This window comes from Salminus brasiliensis, chromosome 2, assembly GCF_030463535.1.
Source record: "Salminus brasiliensis chromosome 2, fSalBra1.hap2, whole genome shotgun sequence".
In the NCBI taxonomy this organism is placed as follows: Eukaryota; Metazoa; Chordata; class Actinopteri; order Characiformes; family Bryconidae; genus Salminus; species Salminus brasiliensis.
In genome coordinates, this window is record NC_132879.1 from 11,152,941 (window position 1) to 11,178,731 (window position 25,791).

At 42.2% G+C, this 25,791-nt stretch overlaps 1 protein-coding gene across 7 annotated transcripts in view; it reads left to right on the forward strand.

Moving 5' to 3' along the window:
• syngap1a (synaptic Ras GTPase activating protein 1a) overlaps nucleotides 1-25,791 on the forward strand; it is a 151,399-nt gene that overhangs the window by 103,844 nt on the left and 21,764 nt on the right. For all 7 annotated transcript variants that reach the window (XR_011978213.1, XR_011978212.1, XM_072667387.1 and 4 more), the window contains 14 exons: nucleotides 259-380; nucleotides 6,153-6,306; nucleotides 6,416-6,514; nucleotides 12,154-12,393; nucleotides 13,603-13,938; nucleotides 14,048-14,192; nucleotides 14,414-14,558; nucleotides 16,794-17,030; nucleotides 18,044-18,245; nucleotides 18,372-18,553; nucleotides 21,626-21,824; nucleotides 21,972-22,568; nucleotides 23,471-23,929; nucleotides 24,748-24,921. Coding sequence is in view for 5 of the 7 variants with exons in the window: in XM_072667387.1 (XP_072523488.1) it covers nucleotides 259-380; nucleotides 6,153-6,306; nucleotides 6,416-6,514; nucleotides 12,154-12,393; nucleotides 13,603-13,938; nucleotides 14,048-14,192; nucleotides 14,414-14,558; nucleotides 16,794-17,030; nucleotides 18,044-18,245; nucleotides 18,372-18,553; nucleotides 21,626-21,824; nucleotides 21,972-22,568; nucleotides 23,471-23,929; nucleotides 24,748-24,921 (3,291 nt within the window). In the remaining 2 variants the exon portion in view is untranslated. The remainder of the gene's footprint in view (nucleotides 1-258; nucleotides 381-6,152; nucleotides 6,307-6,415; nucleotides 6,515-12,153; nucleotides 12,394-13,602; nucleotides 13,939-14,047; nucleotides 14,193-14,413; nucleotides 14,559-16,793; nucleotides 17,031-18,043; nucleotides 18,246-18,371; nucleotides 18,554-21,625; nucleotides 21,825-21,971; nucleotides 22,569-23,470; nucleotides 23,930-24,747; nucleotides 24,922-25,791) is intronic.

The following is a 25,791-nucleotide window of genomic DNA, read 5'->3' on the forward strand; positions in this document are numbered from 1 at the left end:
GTGTATAGGAAAATCTTCACGCTTTGTCGAGAATAATGAGTCCATTTTCTTCTTTTGTCCTGTGTATTGTAACATGGCGTGGTGGGACCCCCAGCGACTCACAGGCTTAGATTAGCTCAGCTTGTTATCAACTGGATGATTTTATGCAACAAAATCAGAAATTCCCCTGCCTTCCTTCCTCACTCTCTCAGCAAATCCTCTGTCTCTGAGCTGTCTATCTGACTCTGAACTCTGTCTGTTTCTCTGTCTGTCTGTCAGAGCTTTCTTAGCCGCCGTCTGAAAAGCTCAATTAAGCGAGCGAAGAGCCAGCCCAAACTTGATCGTACCGGAAGCTTCCGCCACATGATTCTCCCACGATTCCGCAGTGCTGACCAGGAGAGGTATGCAGTTGCACACTAGGCTGACCATTGATTCACAATCACAGTGTTCCTCACATCAGTAAAGGTATTTTATTAGTAGCTTAACTTATCAGCTTACCATAAACTAGCAGGAGGCAGCAGGTGGCGCACTCTTATTCTGTCACAAAGAAACAAATACACTAGTAACACCCAACCAACCACATGAGGTACCTCAGAAAACACTTGGCTTGGCAGCTCCCAAACAACCACCAAGTAACACCCTAGCAACCACCTAGCAACATCACAGTAATCACCTAGTAGCATCATAGAATCAGGTAGCTATACTGTAGCAGCCACTTAGGAACACCGTAGCAACCAATGACCATGTAGCAGAAACCTACCAACTAACCCCATAGGGTACCACAGCAACCCCTTGGCTTAGCCACACCTGAGCAACCATATGAGACACCATAGCAATCTGGGATACCATGGCAACTGCCTAGCAACACAATAGCAACCACTAAGCAACATCATAGGAAGCACTTAGCAATACTATAGCAGCCACTTAGCCACACCATAGCAACCACCTTGCAATTATCCTAGTTTTACTCTAGACTCCACTCTTCACTCCAGATGCTGGGTGTCCAGACTGCCTATAATTAGTGACTTCACCTGCACAGACAGCATGTATAAACTCCATAGATTGGGATTCTAGAGCACCTACACCTGAACACGCCATGCTCAATGCCAGGCCTGAGCGAGAGGGGTATTAGGTCCCCCAGCACTGAACTGTGGAATAGTGGAATGCAATTCATCCAATACTTTTGAGACTAATGAGGTCTGTACCTGACCATGATGTTCTTATGGCTGAATGCAATCAAATCCCCATAGTAGTGTTCCAACATCTACTATAAAGCCTAGTCAGAAGAGAAGAGGCTGTTACTGCAGCAAAGGGAGGGCAGACTCTACTCTTGATTTTAGTGGAAACACTGAACGAAATTATGTCCATAAACTTTTGGACAACATTGTTTTGTTGTCATTTTAGTGAAGCCTTAAATACATCATAATTGACCAGTGAAATTTATTCGCTGTGTCTCTTAGAAGAACATCTTTCTGGAGCCCGCTGCTAACTACTGCATGTGCCACCACCATACCTCCCTAAAGTCAGACACTGTCCCTGGTTGCACTGTACATCTACTGTGAAGACCCCCAGTCTGTGGGCTGTGGAGTGGTGGAGTTTCATCCAACACATTTGGAATTAGTGAGGCCTGTACCTGACCACAGTGATGTTCTAATGGCTACATGCATTCAGAACATCATAGTAGTTTTCCAACAGCTACTGTAGAGGCCATCACTGCAGCATAGGCAGGGTATCTTTCTGGAGCCTACTGTGAACTACTTGCATCTGCTCCCACCAGACCTTTCTAAAATCAGGCACTGTCCCTGACTGGACTGTACCAGGACATCTGTGTGATACCTTCTTAGGTGTAGTGCTGCACTCTCCTCTGAAACTGTTGATGTTCTTCATAACAGCGTGGTGTGAACAACCTGTATCTGTAGAGGTGTGCAGTGACCTTCACCCTGTCAGACGGCTGGTGCAGCTGTACGACAGCAGTGTGACCTGATAATGCTGCATAGGAAATACACAAAACTCCCAGCTCAACAAAACTCACTCAGTGCAGTTATTTGTCAGTTCGCCCTGTTTTGGCCTTCAGTAGACAGTCTTATCACTGAAATGCTGTGGTCAGTATTGTGGTCATTTCATCTGATGATTGTTTTAAGAGCTCATATCATGGAAAACCTACATCATCTTGCTATCACTATGGTTGCAGAGCAACATGCAACTAAATATGTATAATAAACATTAATACACTTATATATTTTTGGCTTTCTTCCAAATTAATGGCGTGTAAAAGTTGGCGCACTCTTATTCTGTCACAATGAAATAAATACACTAGTAACAACCAACCACATGAGGTACTTCAGCAAACACTTGGTCTAGCAACACCTGAGCAACCACATGAGATACCATAGCAATCTGGGATACCATGGCAGCTGCCTAGCAACACCATAGCAACCACTAAGCAACATCATGGGAAGCACTTAGCAATACTGTAGCAGCCACTTAGCCACACTATAGCAACCACCTGGCAATAATCCTATTTTCACTCTATTACCATTAGTCACATAGGGTACCACAGAAACCACTTGGCTTGGCAGTACCTGAGACACCATAGCAACCACCTGGGATACCATACCAACTGCCTAGCAACCATGTTGCAATACCATAGCAACTGCAAGAGAAGACATGACAACCATATTTACCACGGCAGCCACCTAGCAAAAACAGTGTCTCAGCCTAGTAATCACATAGTAACAGCCCAGCAACTGGCTGGAAGTGGGAGCCTCTTAAATTGTACAGACATTCTGCGTTTCATTTAGAAAATGCACTTTTCCAGTTAAATAAAAGAGCCCTTCCTCTCGCATCCCTCTCTGGCTCCCACACGTTCAGCTCAGTCTTAAGCAGTTTAGTCAGACAACTGTGTATTTCAAGGACTTTTGGACTTTCAGTTCCACATTGTTCATTTAGCTCCTAGTGCCCACTTATCACATTCATATCATTTGGACACCATTATGCAGGTATGAAGGGACCCTCTTCAAAGCTTCAGACAGGTACCAGCATTGGACTGTCCATAGTCTAACTAATAAAAATAAAGAATTGTCTGCAGCCTGTGTTTTCCTGACCTCGGCTGTGAACTTATATTTATATACAGTCAAGCCAGAAGGTCAAGCCCTTTCACTTTCTCCATGTTTCATTACGTTACAGACTTGTTCTACAATAAAAAAGCCCATAATGACAAAGTGAAAGCAGGTTTGTTTCCACTGATACTGCTTGAGGTGTTTGTACAACTTAATTGTGTTAAATTCACTTATTTGGACATGATCTTGAGCATCTCAGAGCGAACTCCAAGCCATGGGGTTGAAGGAATTATCTGTAGATCTCAGAAACAGGATTGTGTCAATGTATGGTTCTGAAGAAGGGTACTGACAAATTGCTGCAGATCTGCAGTTCCCAAAGAGTACAGTGGCCACCATCATTCCTAAATGGAAAATGTTTGGAGCCTCTAAGAATCTTCCAAGACCTGGCCGCAAGGCCATGTCCAGCCATGGCCATTGCGGTGAGCAGTAACCCAAGGACCACTCTGACATAGCTTCAGCGTATCTTTGTGGAGATGGAAGAACCTTTTAGAAGATCAACCATCCAGGCAGCACTGGACAAATCACACCTTTATGGGAGAGTGGTCAGACAAAAGCCGCTCTTTAGTAAAAGGCACATGACAGCCTGCTTGGAGTTTGCCAAAAAGCACCCAGAGGACTCTCAAACAAGAAGAAACAAGAAACTTTTTGGCCTGAATACCAAGCATCACGTCTGGAGGAAACCAGGTACCACTCATCACCTAGTTAATGCCATCCCTAGAGTGAACCGAGGCGGTGGCAGCATCATGAGGTGGGGATGTTTTTTCAGCAGCGGGACTGGAGTGACTAGTCCCGATAGAGGGAAAGATGAATGCATCTAAGTGCACTGAGATCCTCAAAGAGGGCGAAGGTTTACCCTCCAACATGACAACAACCCCCAGAGCCCAGACCTGAATCCAGTTGAACATCCAGTTGAACATGGAGCTTGCAAGGATATGCCAAGAGGAATGGGCAGAAATGTCCAGAAACAAGGATGCCAAGCTTGCAGCTTCTTTCCCAAGATGCCTTAAAGCCAAGTATTAGTCTAAGAGTGTGTATATGTAACCCCTAAATAACCTATTTGAAATAAAATTGTATATGTAATTATTGGTGATTGTGTTTAGATATGTGTAGATGTTTGAGGCAGAAATGAATTCAATGTATTGTAGAATAAGTCTGTAACATAAAACGTGGAGATGGTGAAAAAGGTGTGCAGACTTTACGGCTTAACTGTATGTATAGACACCCTTGAGCTTTTTTTTTTTTTTTTGCCCAGTCATCTCACCAGCCGTTTCTTCAAGCAATTCCTAATAAAATCTAATGCAACAATAAAACAACACCGGACACATAACACTGTTAGGAAGAAAGGAGTTAAGCTCCCTGAACAAAAATGAATCACATGCATCATTCCTTCCCTAATGTTCTCTTTGTTGCACATCCTCGTGCCTTATTAACAACATCAGTCCCGTCAGGTAAGGATAACAGCAGTCTCTAAAAGATAGTTCCTGACCACTTTGGTCCACACTTCCATGATTTGTGCTTCATGTTCGAGCAGGACTCTCATATTCCAGGATGACCCCTGTAAGATGACTGTGGGTGATTGCAGATAATTCAGCAGACACAATGAAACACCAGGACAATTTGATTGAGCAGCAAAATCTCCAAACCCAAACAGAACCAGTCAAACCTTTGAGAAAATTTCATTATTTTTAATTTAACCCTCTTAACTTAGAAATAAAAGTAAAGCAATGCCATAGAACAACCACTTTTGGCTGTTTATAAGATGTGTGAGAGTGAAGAACCTTTAAAGGTCTAAAGAACCTTCACTGGATCTATAGATCGTTTATCACTCACACATATCTGTTAAAAAATGGTTCTTGGTGGAACCAATAGCGTCAAAACCTTTGACTGAATTTTGAATAAAAAAGTCATAATCATAAGACAGGGTCCTAATGCATCCATCTGAAGGCATCTGAAAGCCTGTGGACTGAGGCGGCAGAGTAATGTTAGATGATTTTATAACTAATATGCCTCAGATTATTTGCAGCTCTACCAACGTTTCAGCGGTGTTCCAGCCCGGAGTGACAACCACGTCAATCCCAACCATGGAGTGGTGTCATTCTGCTTGTTACAGTCAGTAGAGCATCAACACGCTAAAAATGCTACAGCATTTTACAGTTAAAATAAATGCAGTTGGGAGGTTTTGTTGCTTTGTTCCATTACACTGAACTCGTACTGAAGCATTATGTCCACACCGGAGCATCTGTGTACCTTTAATCCTCTTAAACGATGTTAGTCAAACACTGGCTACATACTGTCTAGCGGTACTGTTTCACTTTACTAGTAATGTCTCTTCAAACACAATGCAAACACAAATAGACCATAGCATGATGTATGATGCAATCCGTATCTGCATACCAAGAAATGAGCTCTAGAAAAGTGTGGGAATCCCGCCTGAAAATAAGTCTTTATTTCAACAAAGATCTTTTTTTGTCCTCCACCTGACAGAAATGGGATTCCATAAAGTACTGTATCCCAAAAATATGGTATTGTTATTAAACTTATTTAACACAGTTTCACCCTACCGACGACATAGAAACAACAAAGCAACTGCCTGGAAGCGGGAACCACTTGAGTTGTGCAACCATTCTGCATTTCCTTCTGGAAGAGTTTGATGTAGATCAGGAGTGCACAATTGACCTCACTCTCTCTGGGTGGGCATAATGGCCCTTCCTCTCCCATCACTCATTGTGAAGCTGAAAAGTGGAGGAGGAAACCTTATGCTTTCACCTCCTGCATTGCAGAGAAGGTTGTTCCATTGCTCAGGCACCTATGGGTGAAATGCTGCACATAGTGCTCCCAGTTCATGGAACAGTGAACTGAAATGGACAGGAACTCTCTCACAGACTGCTGTGCACTCCTTACCTGACTAGACTGATCCTGTAATAATGGACTATTCTTTTAAGCTCCCTATTCCTGTCTTACTCTCTCCCTATCTCTCCCTTTCTATTTATCTATCTATCTATCTATCTATCTATCTATCTATCTATATATCTTTCTGTCTCTCTCTCTTTGCAGAACGCGTCTGATGCAGAGCTTTAAGGAGTCTCACTCCCATGAGTCTTTGCTGTCCCCAAGCAGCGCGGCCGAGGCTCTGGACCTCACGCTGGACGAGGACGCCATCATCAAGCCCGTCCACTCCAGCATCCTCGGCCAGGAGTACTGCTTTGAGGTCTGTGTGTGTGTGGGATTGTGTGTTTTCAGTAGTATAACCAAGCGTCAGCCCTATACATCTGACCATCTGAACACGGCCTGTGTATGTGTGTGTTTGTGACCTTCAGGTAACAACCGCCTCGGGCACAAAGTGTTTTGCCTGCCGTTCGGCAGCTGAGAGGGACAAGTGGATAGAGAACCTGCAGCGAGCTGTTAAACCTAACAAGGTGAGGAAACACGGGGTCACTGCCCCTCAGCACCTAATTAAAACACCCTAAAACTCACACTGCCGTTCAGAGGCAGTTTCATTTAAAACTTCACAGTTAAACTTCACAGATGTCACTAATCGTTTCTAAATGAGGAGCTGATTTACCGATTAGCATTCTGGCTAACTTGATTACAGTAAAATGACGATAAGGTGATAATAAATCTCCCAACCAAAATATTCTATTACAGAGTACATTGAAGTTTAATGGATTTACTCTCCTTTTTGCTGCTGTTGCCATTAACCATCATCATTACCTTTATCTTTCTTACCATCACTACTGTTAAGCACATATGTGATTATATCTAAATCAAATAGTAAAAATCCGCCCCTGAAATGTTGTTCCAACTGCCTGTCGGTGCTGCAGCAGAACTGCCTAGGTAGGTAGGAATAAAACCCTGGGGTGCATTTTTACTTTCTGGGCCTGAATTTTTCATCTCTAATTATATCAATACACCCAAGCATAACAACAGACTTGGTGTGAAGGCCAGACAGAGGTGCTAAGCTGACTGTATAAGTGGTTTTGACCAGAGAAGGGTGAGTATTGGTTCCTCCCAAGGTTTTTTCCTCCAGCTCTGAAGGAGTTTTACCTTGCTCTATTGGGGTAACATGTTATGGGGTTAAATGTTGTTGCTCATTTGTTTTATTACTGGATTTCTGTAAAGCAGATTTGCAACATTAAATGTAAAATGCACCACACAAATACATTTGTTTACTCAGTCTCTCTATTATTCGTCAGTGGGGAAGACCTTTTCAGTCATTACGGTATATATTTGGAAATTAAATCAGCCAAAACAGCCTTTTTTAAATAAACTGTTTTTGTGATGCTTTGTATTTACATATATCTAGCCACTCATTCAGCCTACAACAGTTTAGCCAGCATATTTACATTACAGTTATAATACAAGTAGTGTTTCTCCCGGACTGCTTTCTGAATGAGGCCCAATACAAAGCGATTAATCAAAAGAGGGGTCATTTACATATTTCATATATAAAGTACTGTGCAGAGGTTTTAGGCACCTAAGCACATTATTTGAAACCATTCATCTCTGTAATAAGAGAGATTTTGCTTGTAAAAGCTCCGGATCACACTAGAACAGATGCCAGAAACATAAATTGGAACAAAATGTTTATGGAACAAAAGGAACAAAAATGCCTCATTCTGAAGAAAGTAGTTGAGATCTTGTGAGCTAGTCTGAAGAACAAAGCTGGGTTCCAGATTTCTTCTGCCAACACAGAGTAGACGTGTTCAATTCCATCACCAGCTCACCTGATTTACCTGATCATTAAGCACTGATTTACCAAACCAAGTGTTGGATGATGACTATAAATAATACTAGACTCCCATGAGAAGAGCTTTGGAGATGTCATATCTGAATATTATCACTTTGGCTTGGATGTTAAATTTGTGGAATGTTCTAGAGCTGCCGTAGTGAAGATGTACTGAGGATGGACTTCTTGCACATCGAGTGCCTCCAAATAGCATAACAATGATGATGGCACTGATGCCAGAGGGGAACACTGACCCCGGAGAGTGGTACAAAGCAATCGGCGCGCCAGTATGGACCAGTTAACCTTTTTAATGAGCACCTTCCATCACCTAGTATAGTCCATGCCACAACGTCTCACTAGTGTCATCCGAGCCAAGGGTGGTTATTCCCATTATTAGGTGGGTGGTCATAATATTCTATGATATGTGTAATGCTAGTGTTTGTTATTGAGCAAATAAAGAATTTCAGCCCAGATAAGGAATTTCACATGTGCTTAAAACTATGGCACAGTACTTTCTGTCTTGAAAGCACAGTAACAAAAACAGGGAGTTAAAGTAGAGCATACCCACCTATCCAGACACCATTACACCACTGGAGCTAATTCAGATTTGGTGATGCAAGCTGTCTAGTTGTACAGAAATTAAAGCTAGGGGACCTTCAGCAGAAACTAGGACTCGTCAGGGCTTGTAGACTGGCTCACGCGCCAGTGTGGCTGACGCTATGTCCTTCCAGAATGTCAGACAATGATGGCAAAATGTCAGACTGTAATTCCAGAAACGTCCAGGACACTGACAGACTCTTTTCATACCAAATGTCAGGATGGTGTTAAATATATGCCAGTCAAAACACCCGTGCAAGCTGTGTTCCTGTGTGCGGAGGTAGCCTGAGAAATAATTTAGTGTAAAGATCAAATGCTTACAGAGAAGGGAGCCTTTTTTCCCAATTTGAGAAAGCCTATTACCCAACCCACTCGTTAGTACTCTCCCCCTGTCACATGTAATGCTCCTGACTCTGGGAGGGTGGGGACTGACACATGACATTGCCTCTTTTCGAACTGCTGATGAGACGTCACAGCGCAACTAACATGCTAGGAGGAAAAGCATCAGGTACCCAGCTCTGATGCATCAGCTATCAGACACCTGTGCTGGCCAACATCATGCTGAAGTGATACGGGGAGAGAAAGAGCCATCTACCCATCCGGAAAGTGCAGGGCCAGCTGTGCTCTCTCAGGCTCCAGCTGCTGATGGCAGGCAGCGTTTAAGAGGACCTTTAACTTGCTGAAAAACTTTTGTTGGTACCATATGAGTAGGGTGACCATATGTGACATACCATACACACCATGTTCTCTTTTTGGGATCCAAAGAAATGTGTCTGGGCGGGATTTCTATTGGCGTCACATATTTTATGTAGGGATGTTTACAGCTTGAAACACATCTCCTTTAGCCCTGCCTTCTTACAGCCACACCCGGTCTATATGTACCTACATCTACTACAACCATTAGTCAAACTTCTTCCACTCAGCTGATTTAATACAGCCTATAATGCCTAAACACATGTACATAAACACAAATCAGTTCTAGATAAAAAAAAGTCCAGTGATTTTGTCTTGGTGGAACCAAGCATAGCAAATACTGTATACTAAAAGCTTCTAAAAAAAAGTTTCAAATCAATAATCAAATCAATCACACACACAGAAATAGCCTGTTGTACACTGACTGAGCAGTGTCCAGTGAAATAGTGGTTATATCTTATAACTCTGATTAATTTAATTTGATATATATTTTTTTTTTATATCAACATGAAAATATATGTTATTTAAAAGCAAAACTCATGAGCTGAACTGAAAGGAGGTGAGGCTGTTTATTATTAGTGTTGGTAAATGAGTATATATGTATTAAGGTTCATTAACATTCTGTTACTGCTCGCTACTTTTAGAGGTATTTAACGTCCTCACACGCACACTGCCTCAGTCCTACAACCCCTTTCTGCCACAAGATCCTAACCACAGCGAACCCTGAGTGTGTCCACAGTGTTCTCTGTTCTGAAAACCAAACTATGGTCACCCTACACTTGAGGTTAACGCACACTCCAATGGGCCTAATTCATTTCCAGTGAATTAAATATCTTGTTATTGAAACACTGAGATTATCTTGCTGCTGGATGAAGTTATAAGACTAGCTGTTCACTGCATTTGTTAGAAAAGCTGCGGAACACCTGTTTCTACACATACTCTGACATTACGGAAACGAGGACTGGGGCTATACTATGTTGTTGTTGTAATCAAGTAATGAAAGCAGTCTGATAAGAGAAGTTTATGCTGAAGTGAGCTGAAATGAGCCTGGAGCAGTGGATAGAAATAGAGAATAGAAAATGTAGATGGAGTAACTAGTGCTCAATCTGTTATTGAGCTATTAGACGTGATTATACCCAGCGAACATTCAGCCATTAAAACCATTTCTATGACTGCTGGTTTATCAGTGCTTTATTAGGGTTAAAAATAAAAGCTAGTCTTAATGTGGATGTTGAAAACCAGAGATACCGTTTCCAAAGGTAGCTCAGGGGGAATGATGTGTTTTTTCAGCATGTCAGGCAAAACAACCTTTTTTGATTTCTTGGTTTTTGTGATGCCACAAAAAAAAACCCAACATTTTAGCCATTACCAAGAGTTTCACAGTGTTCTACCTGGACTGCTTTCTGAAAGTGGTCCAAAAGGAAGGTCATTCACATAGGTGATTTACAAAGATGTCCAGAACGTAGCGCTCTCCATTGGAAGCTCAGGGAAAGTTATGGTTTATTTAGCGTGTTTCTCATCTGCTGCACTCAGCTGTGACTGGCTATACTACTACTGTATTGTTAAGGATTACAGTCAGTTGCACGCAGATAAATGTTAACCTGGAGGTCTTAACCCTCTGGAGTCTGAGGATTATCAGTTACTTCTGATGTTGTTTGTCATGCCTGGACATTTTAAAATATATCTCACCTATCTGAAGAACATTCACCTAAATCTTCCTAAGAATTTTTTTACATTGATTCTTGAGAAGGAAGTCCAAACAAAAAGTCTGTGTCAGATTCATGATTTTTGTGTTTTTAAACCACAGAATTATTTTCAGCTCTTTTCTTATAATGATGGAATCCATTGTTCTCGTAAACTGAACAAATCCCAATAAAAAACATTGGTAGATTTCAAGATAAGTGGGAATTAAGTGGGCTTTAACCTTCGATTTGCCTTGGGAGTCACATTTTCCCCCCAAAGCATGCTGGGACTGGGAGTTTATACTGGAGTTGGTGTTTATACTGGGGCAATGGTGGCTCAATAGTTAGAACACTGGGTTACAGATGACAGGGTTATGGGTTCGATACCCTGGTTTGCTAAGCTGCCATTGTTGGGCCCTAGAGCAAGGCCCTTAACCCTCTGCTCCCTGTTCCCTGCTCCCTCGTTGTTCATTAGAAGAATCGAAAGAACCGGATTGAGAAATGTTCTGAACTACAGAGTCTGTAGCAAGCTTGCAACTATAAAATCCATGTATAACCCTGCTTACTGTATCTACCTATCTACATTACAATCCAAATAGGCTAAAGAAACTGTGCATGTAAGTAAGAATTTCTGGTTCCCAGGGAAAATAGTGCCAGGTCACCAACAACTTTTAAACAGCTTTTTGGATGCAAAGGATGTTCTTTGTACTTTACTGGGATAGCTTTCATTTTCAGTTTACTGAATTATTTACCTGAATTTGTTCATTGATATGCAGGAAACTCTCAAAAATGCCTCAAAATTCTCTCAGAAGTCTAGCAGAAGCTGGCAACCCAATCTGAGACTCATTATCCTGCAGGGACTGGGGATTCCTAACAGAAAGTTCTCTAATCAAAAGACATTATTCACCTGAAACTGAAATTGACAGTGAGTGGAAGCTATAGAGGACTGTGTAGTCAGATCTCATGTGCATTACTGGAAGTATTAATCTAGAACTGTAGTTTTATTATTCGGTTCGTAATGCAGACACTGTTGTAAATTATTTGGCAACTGTTTGCTTTTCTCTATCTTGTGGAATCCCACAGGGTTCTATTTTAGGGCCTTTTAAAGTAATGTCAAAAAAGAGGAATGTGGTGGTATAAGTACAGTGTGAAGTGAAGTGTGGGCTTACATGCAGGATCTAAGGATTTCATTAGAAACATGAGCTTTTTTTGGTGTGAAATGCTTGTATAAGATAAGGAGGATTCTCCTCCTTCAGGGCTGGTAACAGCCTAGTTGACCCTTGTTCTCAGTGATACTCATCCTCTGGTTGTACTCTCTAGCATTTTCTAGTTGTTGATCATTCTGTTACCATTGCAGGATAACAGTCGACGTGTGGACAATGTTCTCAAATTGTGGATCATCGAGGCGCGGGACCTCCCCCCTAAAAAGCGCTATTACTGCGAGCTGTGTCTGGACGACATGCTGTACGCACGCACCACCAGCAAGCCTCGCACTGACACCGTGTTCTGGGGCGAGCACTTTGAGTTCAACAACCTTCCCGCCATCCGAAGCCTGCGTCTGCACCTCTACAAGGAGACAGACAAGAAGAGACGCAAGGTCTGTGTGCTGGAACACTTGGGCACTCCTGGGTAAAATGTCTGTTACTGTGAATAGGTGAATAAGTAAAAATAAAAAAGCAGGAAGTTAAATATGACCCATTTAATATTTAATATTTGAAGCAAGATTCCTTGTTTATTTCCATATTTTACAGTTTGATAATAACAAAAAAGGGAAAGGTCTTTCAGTGCTAGTTTGGCGGCTTTTTGCCTATTCTTCCTTGTCGAAGGCTTCTTCCTGCTGAACCGCTTTTTGAGGTCTATCCACAAATGTATAATGATGTTATGGGTAGGGTATTGTGATATCCATGGCAAACCCTTCAGCTTGTGCCTCTTTCAGGTAGTCCATTGTGGATTCTGAGGTGTGTTTGGGATTATTATCCTACTGTAGAAGCCATCCCTTTTTTCATTCTTCAGCTTTTTTACATGGTGTGAATTTTGCTTCCAGAATTTGCTGGTATTTAATCCATTCTTTCTCCTCCAGTGTAATATGCCCTAGTACCACTGGCTGCAACACAAGCCTAAAGCATCCCATCACTGTACCTAACCTTCTTTTTATGAAATTCTGCATCTTCTAGAGGACTTGTTTCCAAAAATACATCAGACTTGTTTAGATGAGTGTTTGAAAACCTTTGGTGCTGAATTAAGATCCATAGTAATGTCTAAAACCTTTTTTTAATTAACTGCAATTCTAGAAATTATGGCTAAAAGTTTTGCAACTGTTTGACACATCATATTCCACTGTTTCTCCCAGGACTCTTTGCCACAGTTATCCTTTCAGTGGGTTACAACTTTTCAAGATTTCTTCTGTACTAAACAACCTCATAGACAATTATTCAGCTCTTTAAGATTAAAGATTAAATAGCAAAAAGTTTTCTTCTGATCTGTTCCAATTTTGGTACCACCACCATTCCTGTTAACTGAACATGAAAATGCTGTGCTACCTTCTTACAGCTTTCTCCTTCTTTATGCACATCAATTATTGTCAGACTGTTTGGCAAGTTCTTAGAGAAGTCAGAGTAGAGGAATCACAGTAAAATACATTTTAACCAGGGGTGCCCAAACTTGTCATGCCACTGTACCTCATTCATATCCAAATAATATTCTCATTGCTGGATAAAAACTATTATTTTAGCATTAGATGTTGCTTTAGCATAAGAGATAAGCACATGGTCTACATGACTGCCTTATATGTGTATGTTTTCGACAGGAGAAGAGCACATACCTGGGCCTGGTCAGCATTCCCATCTCAAGCATCACTGGCCGGCAGTTTGTGGAGCAGTGGTATCCGGTCATCCAGCCCAGCGTTCTTGCTAAGGGTGGAGGTGTGGGCAGTGGCAAGGTCATTAATGCTTCACTGCGGCTCAAATCCCGCTACCAGACCATGAGTATCCTGCCCATGGAGCTGTACAAGGAGTTTGCGGAGTATGTGACGAATAATTACCGCACTCTTTGCGCCGTGCTGGAGCCACTCCTGAGTGTTAAAAGCAAGGAAGAAGTGGCCTGTGCCCTGGTGCACATCCTGCAGAGCACCGGCAAGGCAAAGGTCAGTGCATTTAAAGTTTTAAAGCATGGGTGGCTAGGGAGACACACCTTTTATTTTGCACATGGGTCTTAAGGCTTATTATTGGACACTTTGGGAAATTTTTTTGCAGGATTTTCTGTCGGACATGGCACTGAGTGAGGTGGATCGCTTTATAGACAGAGAGCATCTGATCTTCAGGGAGAACACACTGGCCACCAAAGCCATAGAGGAGTACCTCAAACTTGTTGGACACCGCTACCTTAAAGACACCATAGGTAAGTTCTCATGGTTGTGGTGATTTCTGTTCAGGAATCAGAGCACTATTACAAAGATTGCTTGTTCGTTTGGCAATTTCAGAATTGAGATCATAACTCTAATGACGTTGATGAAGTTGATCATGATGACATCTCTTCTTTCTTGATTGCTAAGGAATTTGCAGACATTTACAACACTGGAGGTGATACTAAGCTCTTTTCTTTATGTATTCTGTATGTAGGTGAGTTTATTCGGGCACTGTATGAGTCGGAGGAGAACTGCGAGGTGGACCCTATGCGCACCCCGCCCTCCATGCTCCCTGACCATCAGGCTAACCTACGCATGTGCTGCGAGCTTGCACTCTGCAAGATCATCAACTCCCACTGGTCAGTTCCTCTATGCAATTTCTTGCTTGAAATAGTAGCTTTTACACTGTGAGCAAGTCTTTTACTAGTATTTAACACTTCTTGTGTAAGCTATTGGGCTGTATTATTTACAGAAAAACAAAGATCAGATTGGGTCGCTATCGCAGTCAGTATTTTGGTACTCAAACTAAAAAACTTGATTGGGACATTCCTACTAAAAAATTTAAACAGATTTTTCCAGCTTCAGTTTTGAACATACATAGCATAAGAGAACATGGAAAGGGAGAAGCTCATTAGCACATGGACGATTCAGAACATCAAGAAGCAGGTTAGGAGTTCAAGCAGGGGCTGAGAGTTCATAGAGCTGATTAAAATCATCAGGGTTTGGGTTATGGGGGACGATTCATTCAAATCTGGAGCACGATAGTTGATGTTATGGGAGGGTTGAGCTTCAAGGTGAGACTATTCAATGCAGCAGGCACATACTAATGCTCTAAATAGGTCAGACAGGTTATGGGAACAGGCATAATTACAGCAGCGGTACCATGTTAGAATACCAATCACACAAATTCAGATTTTATTGTCCTTTGTAGGAAGTGTGGGTCTTCCAGAATGGCTCCAGTAAAACAAACATTGAAAGTATGTAACTCAAGGTGGTCATGGTGATCATAGTGTGATCACTCAGGTCATCCTCGATGACTTACACCAAGAATGACATGCAGTGTTTGACTGGTAATACAATACTCCTCTCACAGATGTCCTTCAGGAATCTTAAAGCAGCTTAAAAATGACTGATAATCTCTGGTAGATTTTCTATGTATAAACATACTTATGTTAGAAACTAAGATTACATTATGATTCTACTGACTGCCAAAGGCAGAGTGAAGCACAGTGGATGAGCAACTTGTGAACAAAATCACAAGGAATGGGATTCCCATGAGCTGAGACTGCTCATTTTGTATAAGGACACTGTACTGACTCTGGAGAACCAGGGGAATGTGCAGGGTGCTAACCAAGTAGCTCCTGTACAGACCTCTCCATCAGCGAAACTGACAAGAACAGACCTGGTAACAGGAGCTGACTGGACGTGAATTCCATTGAAGTCACCTCCACTGCACTATAATGAAGACTGTTGTGACATAGAAATCCCTTCATTCCTCCACTGCAATAAACAAAGGATTGGTCGGTATGCGGAACGTCAGCTGGCCACATAATGCCTCAAAAAACAGGCTGGGAAAAAAGGGAATATAGAGGTTCCTGCTCGTCTACAAAGTAATCCAATTCAACTTATTGATTAATATATTGAAGAAAGAAACCCTGCTGGTTCAGGAGTGATTCCATAGCCAGACCTTCAACTGAATACCAAGTAGGAAAGCTGTGTTCACTCGAATCCTGCAGTGGCTCAAGGGGTGGACTACACCAACAATATAAACCCAGTGGAAAATCATATAGTGCCAGAAAGTGCCAGATACCCTTACCGAAGAGGCTGCTGGGATTCTGCTCACCCAGGGTTAAGGCTTTTATCCAGAAGACTCTGCAGGAACTGTAGCACCCCAGAGACATTACAGTCACCGCTGGGGATTGTGCTGATTATCTGCACTCCAAGCAGAAAATATTTTCCAATAATAGACCTACATGGCCTGTGTTGACATGGCTTTCGCATACCAGATAGTCTCCCTGACAGCCAGCTCACAGGCCATCTGCTGTAGCTCCAACTGCTGTAGTAATGACAGCCATAACTGTCCATAAGGCTGTTCGGGAGCTGGTGCCACGCTTGACCCCTGCTGGGTCATGGAATTCTTCTTCATGAACGGGGGCTGCCATGGTAAGCCGTTTCAGGAGGTGCAGCAGCAGGAGAAACATGGGCTAGAGTTTCAACTCTGCTCCTGATTATCATGGAATCACAGGCTTGACATGTGATCCAAGGGAACCAGTGTACACAGAACAGTAGCTTGGATAACGGCAGAGGCCCAAAATGGGAGATTCTCCAAACACCTTGCTCCAGTGTAGTCTGAACACATCTGGTGTTTACCCTGTGGACAAGTGATAGGGCAAAGTGTACTTCTAATGAGCCAGAACCCTCACTTAGGATCTTCGACTGGGTTTGTGATGACCTTAACCATAACAAAGTGCAGTCCCCCAGACCAGGCATATCCTGGAGATCCTACTGCCTAAGTAATGACATTTGGAGGTTAAGAATTTTGTCTTTCCTTTGTGCTTAATTCACGTTCACCTTCCTTCTCTCTCTCTTTGCAGTGTGTTTCCACGGGAGCTGAAGGAAGTCTTTGCGTCATGGCGTGTGCGCTGCGCTGAACGGGGTCGTGAGGATATTGCGGACCGGCTCATCAGTTCCTCGCTATTCCTGCGCTTCCTGTGCCCCGCCATCATGTCTCCATCGCTGTTTAACCTGACCCAGGAGTACCCATCCGAGCGCACGTCCCGCACCCTCACGCTCATCGCCAAGGTGGTGCAGAGCCTGGCCAGCTTCTCCAAGTCAGTCACTAGAGTCCACCGCCATCCAGGCCCGACCCATACCCACCATTCAGGCCCGAACCATACTGCCCATCCAGATTCAAACAAGAATCCTGACCGTCCAGCGGCATTCACCATCCAGACGTTGTCTAGCCATGCTCACTCACTCATTTTCAGAAGCGTCCACCACTATTATGCCATAGTGACTAGATTTCCCATCCAAGCCCAATGAATGCTTAACACCCAGGCCTGATTCATAGTGTCCACTGATATTTAGACCAAGCCATAATCAGACATAATCACTAGAGTCCACCACCATTCAGGACCAATTTATACCTGCCACCTGGCCTGACCCATCCACTCTCGTCATACCTGACCTATACATCCCCTGTAGAGACTCTCACATAAAATCATTCTCACTGTTCTCAGTGATGTACAGCATCATCCTGGCCCAACACATCACATCCGGGCCTATCCCATTGCTTTATTATCCAGGATTAACCCACTCTAGCCCCCTTCACACCTGTCCCAGATCTTTCCACACTCAATGTGCTCCAGTTTAGGCTTCCGGATGTGTCACGCTGTCCATTGCACTTTCAGATACGCTGTCATTTAGCTTTGCTCTCCAGCACCTAGGAGTGTGCCTCTGTGTTTTGTGTTGGTGTGTGGCTGTGGTGAAGAGTTTAACTTCTGCTCTCTCGCTGTCCCGTCTGTGTCAGCATCGCGCTCATCATCTGTCTCTCTCTCTCTTTAATCCCTCCTTTTCTCTGTCACCCATCGACCGCTCAACCCCCCTTTTCTCCCCTCACCTTTCTGTCCTTTTTACTTTCTCTATTCTGTCACGTTTGTCTCCCTCCGTCATTACCTCTCCCACTTCTCTCTGTCACTCTCCTCTCTTGCTCTACCTCTCTCTGTTTCTTTATCTCCTCTGCCTGCTCTCCCTCTGTTGCTCCACCTTTTCTTCTCTCTCTTTCTCTCTCTCCCTGTTTCTTTCTCTCTCTCCCACACTCCTCTCTGCTCTGTGTATTCTGTAGGTTTAGCGGTAAGGAGGAGCATATGATGTTTATGAATGAGTTTCTGGAGATGGAGTGGGGCTCCATGCAGCAGTTCCTCTATGAGATCAGTAACGTGGAGTGTGGCAGTAACGCCCCCGCATTCGAAGGGTACATCGACCTGGGCCGCGAACTCTCCATCCTGCACAGCCTGCTCTGGGAGGTCATGGCTCAACTAAGCAAGGTAACAGTCATGGTGCTGCAGTGCTACAGTTTTCATGTTTGCATTGCTGTAACCATGAGAAAGCTTTCATTGTCTTTCCTCATGCATGAATTCATATGTTTAAGTCATATCTTATTTTTGTGCCAGGATGCTATTCTAAAGCTGGGGCCTTTGCCGCGATTGCTGAATGACATCAGTGTGGCCCTGCGAAACCCCCAGCTACACCGCCAGGCCAGCCACCAACCGCCTGAACGACACCTCACCCGCCCACCCTTCAGCCGTCCTTCCACCAACGACTTCCAGAGCCTGATGATGAGAGAGCTAAATAGGTATGAGATATAGTCTTGGGTGTGTCTGTAGTTATATATATTACTCTAAACAGTGTTGATCGTGTCTGTAGTTTTATATATTACTCTAAACAGTGTTGATCGTGTCTGTAGTTTTATATATTACTCTATACAGTGTTGATCGTGTCTGTAGTTTTATATATTACTCTAAACAGTGTTGATCGTGTCTGTAGTTTTATATATTACTCTAAACAGTATTGTCCGTGTCTGTAGTTTTATGGATTACTCTATACAGTGTTGACGTGTCTGTAATTGTATATATTACTCTATATAGTGTTGACCGTGTCTTTAGTTTTATATATTACTCTATACACTGTTGATCGTGTCTGTAGTTTTATATATTACTGTATACAGTGTTGATCGTGTCTGTAGTTTTATATATTACTCTATACAGTGTTGATCGTGTCTGTAGTTTTATATATTACTCTATACAGTATTGTCAGTGTCTGTAGTTTTATGGATTACTCTATACAGTGTTGACGTGTCTGTAATTTTATATATTACTCTATATAGTGTTGATCGTGTCTGTGGTTTTATGGATTACTCTATACAGTGTTGACCGTGTCTGTAGTTTTATATATTACTCTATATAGTGTTGGGTTTGTCTGTAGTAATGTATATTACTCTATACAGTGTTGATCGTGTCTGTAGTTTTATATATTACTCTAAACAGTGTTGATCGTGTCTGTAGTTTTATATATTACTCTATACAGTGTTGATCGTGTCTGTAGTTTTATGGATTACTCTATACAGTGTTGACCGTGTCTGTAGTTTTATATATTACTCTATACAGTGTTGACGTGTCTGTAGTTATATATATTACTCTAAACAGTGTTGATTGTGTCTGTAGTTTTATATATTACTCTATACAGTATTGTCCGTGTCTGTAGTTTTATGGATTACTCTATACAGTGTTGACGTGTCTGTAATTTTATATATTACTCTATATAGTGTTGACTGTGTCTTTAGTTTTATATATTACTCTATACAGTGTTGATCGTGTCTGTGGTTTTATGGATTACTCTACACAGTGTTGACCGTGTCTGTAGTTTTATATATTACTCTATATAGTGTTGGGTTTGTCTGTAGTAATGTATATTACTCTATACAGTGTTGATCGTGTCTGTAGTTTTATATATTAGTCTATACAGTGTTGTCCGTGTCTGTAGTTTTATATATTACTCTATACAGTATTGTCCGTGTCTGTAATTTTATATATTACTCTATATAGTGCTGACCGTGTCTTTAGTTTTATATATTACTCTATACAGTGTTGACCATGTCTGTAGTTTTATATATTACTGTGTACAGTGTTGATCGTGGCTGTAGTTTTATATATTACTCTATACAGTGTTGACCATGTCTGTAGTTATATATATTACTCTAAACAGTGTTGATTTTGTCTGTAGTTTTATATATTACTCTATACAGTATTGTCCGTGTCTGTAGTTTTATGGATTACTCTATACAGTGTTGACGTGTCTGTAATTTTATATATTACTCTATATAGTGTTGACTGTGTCTTTAGTTTTATATATTACTCTATACAGTGTTGATCGTGTCTGTGGTTTTATGGATTACTCTATACAGTGTTGACCGTGTCTGTAGTTTTATATATTACTCTATATAGTGTTGGGTTTGTCTGTAGTTTTATATATTACTCTATATAGTGTTGGGTTTGTCTGTAGTAATGTATATTACTCTATACAGTGTTGATCGTGTCTGTAGTTTTATATATTAGTCTATACAGTGTTGATCGTGTCTGTAGTTTTATATATTACTCTATACAGTATTGTCCGTGTCTGTAGTTTTATATATTACTCTATACAGTATTGTCCGTGTCTGTAATTTTATTTATTACTCTATATAGTGCTGACCGTGTCTTTAGTTTTATATATTACTCTATACAGTGTTGACCATGTCTGTAGTTTTATATATTACTGTGTACAGTGTTGATCGTGTCTGTAGTTTTATATATTACTCTATACAGTGCTGACCATGTCTGTAGTTATATATATTACTCTAAACAGTGTTGATTTTGTCTGTAGTTTTATATATTACTCTATACAGTATTGTCCGTGTCTGTAGTTTTATGGATTACTCTATACAGTGTTGACGTGTCTGTAATTTTATATATTACTCTATATAGTGTAGACTGTGTCTTTAGTTTTATATATTACTCTATACAGTGTTGATCGTGTCTGTAGTTTTATATATTACTCTATATAGTGTTGGGTTTGTCTGTAGTAATGTATATTACTCTATACAGTGTTGATCGTGTCTGTAGTTTTATATATTAGTCTATACAGTGTTGATCGTGTCTGTAGTTTTATATATTACTCTATACAGTATTGTCCGTGTCTGTAATTTTATATATTACTCTATATAGTGCTGACCGTGTCTTTAGTTTTATATATTACTCTATACAGTGTTGACCATGTCTGTAGTTTTAGATATTATTCTATACAGTGTTGATCGTGTCTGTAGTTTTATATATTACTCTATACAGTATTGACCGTGTCTGTAGTTTTATATATTACTCTATACTGTGTTGATGTGTCTGTAATTTTATATATTACTCTATATAGTGTTGATCGTGTCTGTGGTTTTATATATTACTCTATACTGTGTTGACTGTTTCTGTAGTTTTATACATTAATCTGTACTGTAGTCATGTACAGTATCATCTCTACAGCATGTGTGTGTGTAATTATCTAGAGATCTGTACAGTGTTGAAGGTGTCTGTAGTCTGTATATTTTAACAGTAGATGCCATGTCTGTAGTTCTTTCGATATCTATCTATATCTATCTATCTGTATAGAACTGAATGTATCGGTGTTCAGTAAATTAGTTTTTTTGTACAATATATTCTACTTCTGTCGTCTCTGAACACTGTCAGCTGTGTCTGTAATCCTGGAAATATCTGAACAGTACTGGTTATGTCTGTAGTTCTATAGATATATCTGCATGGTACTGGTAGATATCATTAAGGTATGTGCTAGTTCTATAGATATCCCTCTGTCTATAGTTCTATAGATATCTCTCTGTCTATAGTTCTATAGATATCTCTCGCCTGCCGTCTCCCACGGCGGGTCTCTCTGGGAGCGGAGCTCTCTCCCACCCAGGAATGGCTGCTTTTGAGAGAGATCACCGTGGCAACAAAGATGTGTTCTATGTGACACGCCCACCACTTGCCCGCTCAAGCCCTGCCTACTGCACCAGCAGCTCTGACATCACTGAGCCAGACCCAAAGGTACGCTCAGGCCAACCAAATACAGCAGATGAAAAAAAAAAACGAACATCTTTGAATCAGTTCAGTTCAGTGCTTCATTTTTGTGCCAGATTGTGAAGGATCAGTACTTTGGGGCGTGCTGTACTGATATTAGTGTGTGTTTCCCAGGTGCTGAGTGTGAATAAGAGTGTATCCATGATGGACCTGCAGGATTCTCGTATCAACAGCATTTCTAACCTGCACTCGGTCAATGACATGCTCAACTCCTCGCAGGGCTCCATCGCAGGCCTAGGCAGTTTCGGCCCAATGGGAGGCGCTCCTCTCCGGGTTGGTGGCCGTGTCTCGGCAGGCTCGGGCGGTTCCAGCATGTCGGGTGGTCTGCGGCTGAGTCACTCAGGCGGTTTGGCCACAGACTCGCTTTCCCAGCAACAGCAGGCGGCCGCTGCAGCCATGCACGTTCCGCTCTCCTTCCAGAACCCGCTGTTCCACCTGGCCTCCGACGGACCCCAGTACCACACGCCGCCCCACGCCCCCCATGCCCCACCACCACTGCTTCTGGCTCCGGAGCCTGAAAACGGTCACGTGGGCTTTGGCATGCCAGCCTTTGGCCACGGCGGCTTCTCCCGCAGTGAGGACCTCTCTGCCCTGCGCACGCAAAACAGCCTGGTGCAGCCCAGCATCGTCCACTCGCACAGCTACAGTGACGACTTCACCCGCCACAACCAGGCTGATTACGCTCGAAGGCAGCTCTCGCTGCAGGTGCAGGTATGCAAGAATAAAGAAATAATGTGTTAATAATTAAACTCTATCTCTTTGAAATTAGACTAATTAAAATGACTCCTGCCATGCTGCTTGCCATCAGCAGCCAGAGAGAACACAACTGAGCACAATTGGCCCTGCTCTTAGGGGTGGGTTGATGGCATTTCCTCCCCACTTCACTTCTAGTGTGATGTTAGCTGTTGTATCAGAAATCAAAAATAGGCTGTGGGTGACTTCACATGTATCGGAGGAGACGTGCGATTCTTACCCTAATAGTGTTGGGGACATTGCTAGTGATGGGGGAATGGGGGGGGTTAGGTCAGTCACTTTAAAGGGGGGAAATATTTATGCATATAATTTTTTTTCTCTGAAATTCTGGTAAAAAAAATAATAAAAAAGCTAAATTATATTGACCATGAGTCCATATACAAAAGCAATATTAGGGGAAAAAACATCCAAGGGGTGAATACTTTTTATAGGCACTGTATAATCATCAATTGTATATTGGTATAAGAGTTTTGAGGACAGCAAAGTTTGACTCAATTTTATTACAAAATAACTTACAAGATCATTGCAAGTATTGGAGAGAAAAGTGCTATTCTTAAATTTGTATTAAATAATAGCACTATTTTAAAACTAGTATCTCACAGCGAAGGTCATGGTGAAGCTCAGTCTCTCTCATGCTATTTGTAAATTATCCATTGCGGTTCAGTACAAATGTTTAAGAAAAACAGTAAAAGAATTGGTAAAATTAGGGGCCCCTTAAATAAGTATTTCTGAGCACAATTTAAACAAAACACAGCTGCAATACTGGACAAGTGTCTGGAACCTGGGCTGACCCCAGAGTGTTACTACTAAGTCATTGTGAATTTGTCTGTGAATATGATCTATATACTCTGCGTCTGTAGGAGAACCTTCAGCAGCAGGTGTTGATGGGAATGGCCCCTCAGACTGCTACAGGCACCGGTACACCAGCTTCAGTTGCCACACCCCCCACCACCATCCATCCTGTCCGCCAGGCCTCCATGGCTCCGCCCCCGCCGCAGCGTGTGAAGCCTCAGCCCTCCCACCAGCTGTCAGTCAGCTCAGCTGCTAACTCCACCCCTCCAAAAGTTCGCCCCCAGAGCGGAAACCTCCTTCAGTCGCCCGAGTCCAGTTTCGGGGCGAGGCCTTTACCCCGGCAACAGCTGTCCGTTAAGGACAGTCCTGCACCCGGCCTCCCGCATCAGTCCAGCACTGCCAGCGATAACCAGCCACCACAGGGGGGTGCTGCTGAGAACACAGAGAACACACCCAGTGAGACGCCTGCTAAACCCGCTCCTCAAACCAACCAACAGCACCTACTGAAACCTACTACTAACAAACAGGTACACATACACTGATAAATTAACATTAACATGGATTAACCAATTTTGATTACCTCTCAAAGATACTTTCTAACTCTTATTGTTTTGCTGTAACAAATAAATAATAATACATGACTTAAAAATAATAAAATAATACTAAATAATTTATAATTACAAACACGCCACACTACACCAGTAAAAAAAATCCTTTGACAAGACTATGTTCCTAACACGACCCCCCCCCCTGCAAATGGTTAATATGTAAAAGCATATAAAGTGTTGAGAAATAATTCTTTAAAATATGTATATATAATAAAGAAATACAAACAAATACAAAGCTTAAACTCATGTATCACTTTTTTTAAACTCAGTAAAGCAAGAAAAATGAAAACCAGCCTCAACACCCACACAGTTCCCCAGCAGGCAGGGGAAAAGCACTCCCCAGACCAAGGCATATTCTCCCCCAGCTGGCCCAAATAGAGTCCTTATAAGCTGAGAAACTCTGGGTCAGCCTGAGAATCCAAAAGCTGCAAAGTACACTGGTGGCTGTCAGGGAGAGGGATTCAAGCTGCGACTTAGAGACATCACCAGCCTAGGCAATGTCCTAGCTACAATGTAGCGTCACTTCCCAGCTGCAATGTAATTACTACTGCAGTGGACCCGAAAAAACATCCAAGCCACGATGTAGAGTCACTCAGGTAGCTGGCCTGGGAAGCCTCTATTAAGGCCTAGGAAAGGTGGCAGCCAATTTACACCAGTGTACACTGCACTACTTACACATTCATATGTCATTTATTTTTTGTAGAATTTATTTTTATTTGTGTGCTTATGCTTATCAGGGCTCTAAGTCTCCATCCACTCTGAACCCGCCTACCCCTGCGTCTGAGCGGACGGTGGCCTGGGTGTCCAACATGCCGCACCTGTCTGCGGACATCGAGAGCCTGCGCGTGGACAGAGAGGACCTGAAACTGAAGGAGCACTCCAAGAGCATGGACGAGTCTCGGCTGGACCGGGTCAGTGACTCTCAGCCAGAATGCGCACTGATTACAGACAGAGATGGTTCACTGTATGTCCAAATGTTTGCAGACAACCCCTCTTATGAATGCATTTAGCTACTTCAAGTTAGACCCACTGCTGACACAGATGTGCAAATGCACACACATAGCTCGTCTAGTCCCTGCAGAGAAGTATTGCCAATAGAATTAATGACTCTCTCTGCAGCAGATAAACATGAACCCATTGGCACCATGCTCAAAAGCACTGGTCCAGTACTTTTGAGAAGTTAAGAATGAAGGGGGGTGGTGATTATCAGCACTGTTTACCACCTCATTTGTTTCAGTGTCAGTCCTCACCCTCATAGTGTTGGGAGCATTACATGTGATAGGGCAGAGACTACCAACAAGTGGGTTGGCTATCTAAAATTGGGGAGAAAATTAGGAAAAAATAATGAAATAAGTGAAAAAATAAAAAGCCTGTCACTCTCCATGCCCTTACTCTGTAAGCACAGCCAGTTTTGCGGATTAAAATGATGAACAGCTGAGGGCTCACATAACCAGGTGAATCATCCCTTCATCAGATGTTTTTCTGAAGGGTGTCCAAATTGAAAGTCATAAATGACGCTAAATTACACTCACACTCAGATTTCAGAGTGGATATTCCAGTAAAAAAGACTAGACAATTTACATAAACCCTTCCAAAATCAGCAGATTCTGCCAGACATGGCTGGTGTCTGCAGTTTACTTCTTTAGTTTTATGCTGGGTATTGTAGCTAAGAAGAAATATCTCACCAATCAGCACATGCAAAATGCACAAAAGTACTTCAAACAATAGTATGAGCCATCTATAATGGTGCTCTAGAATGGGAAACACTGTATTTATCCTGG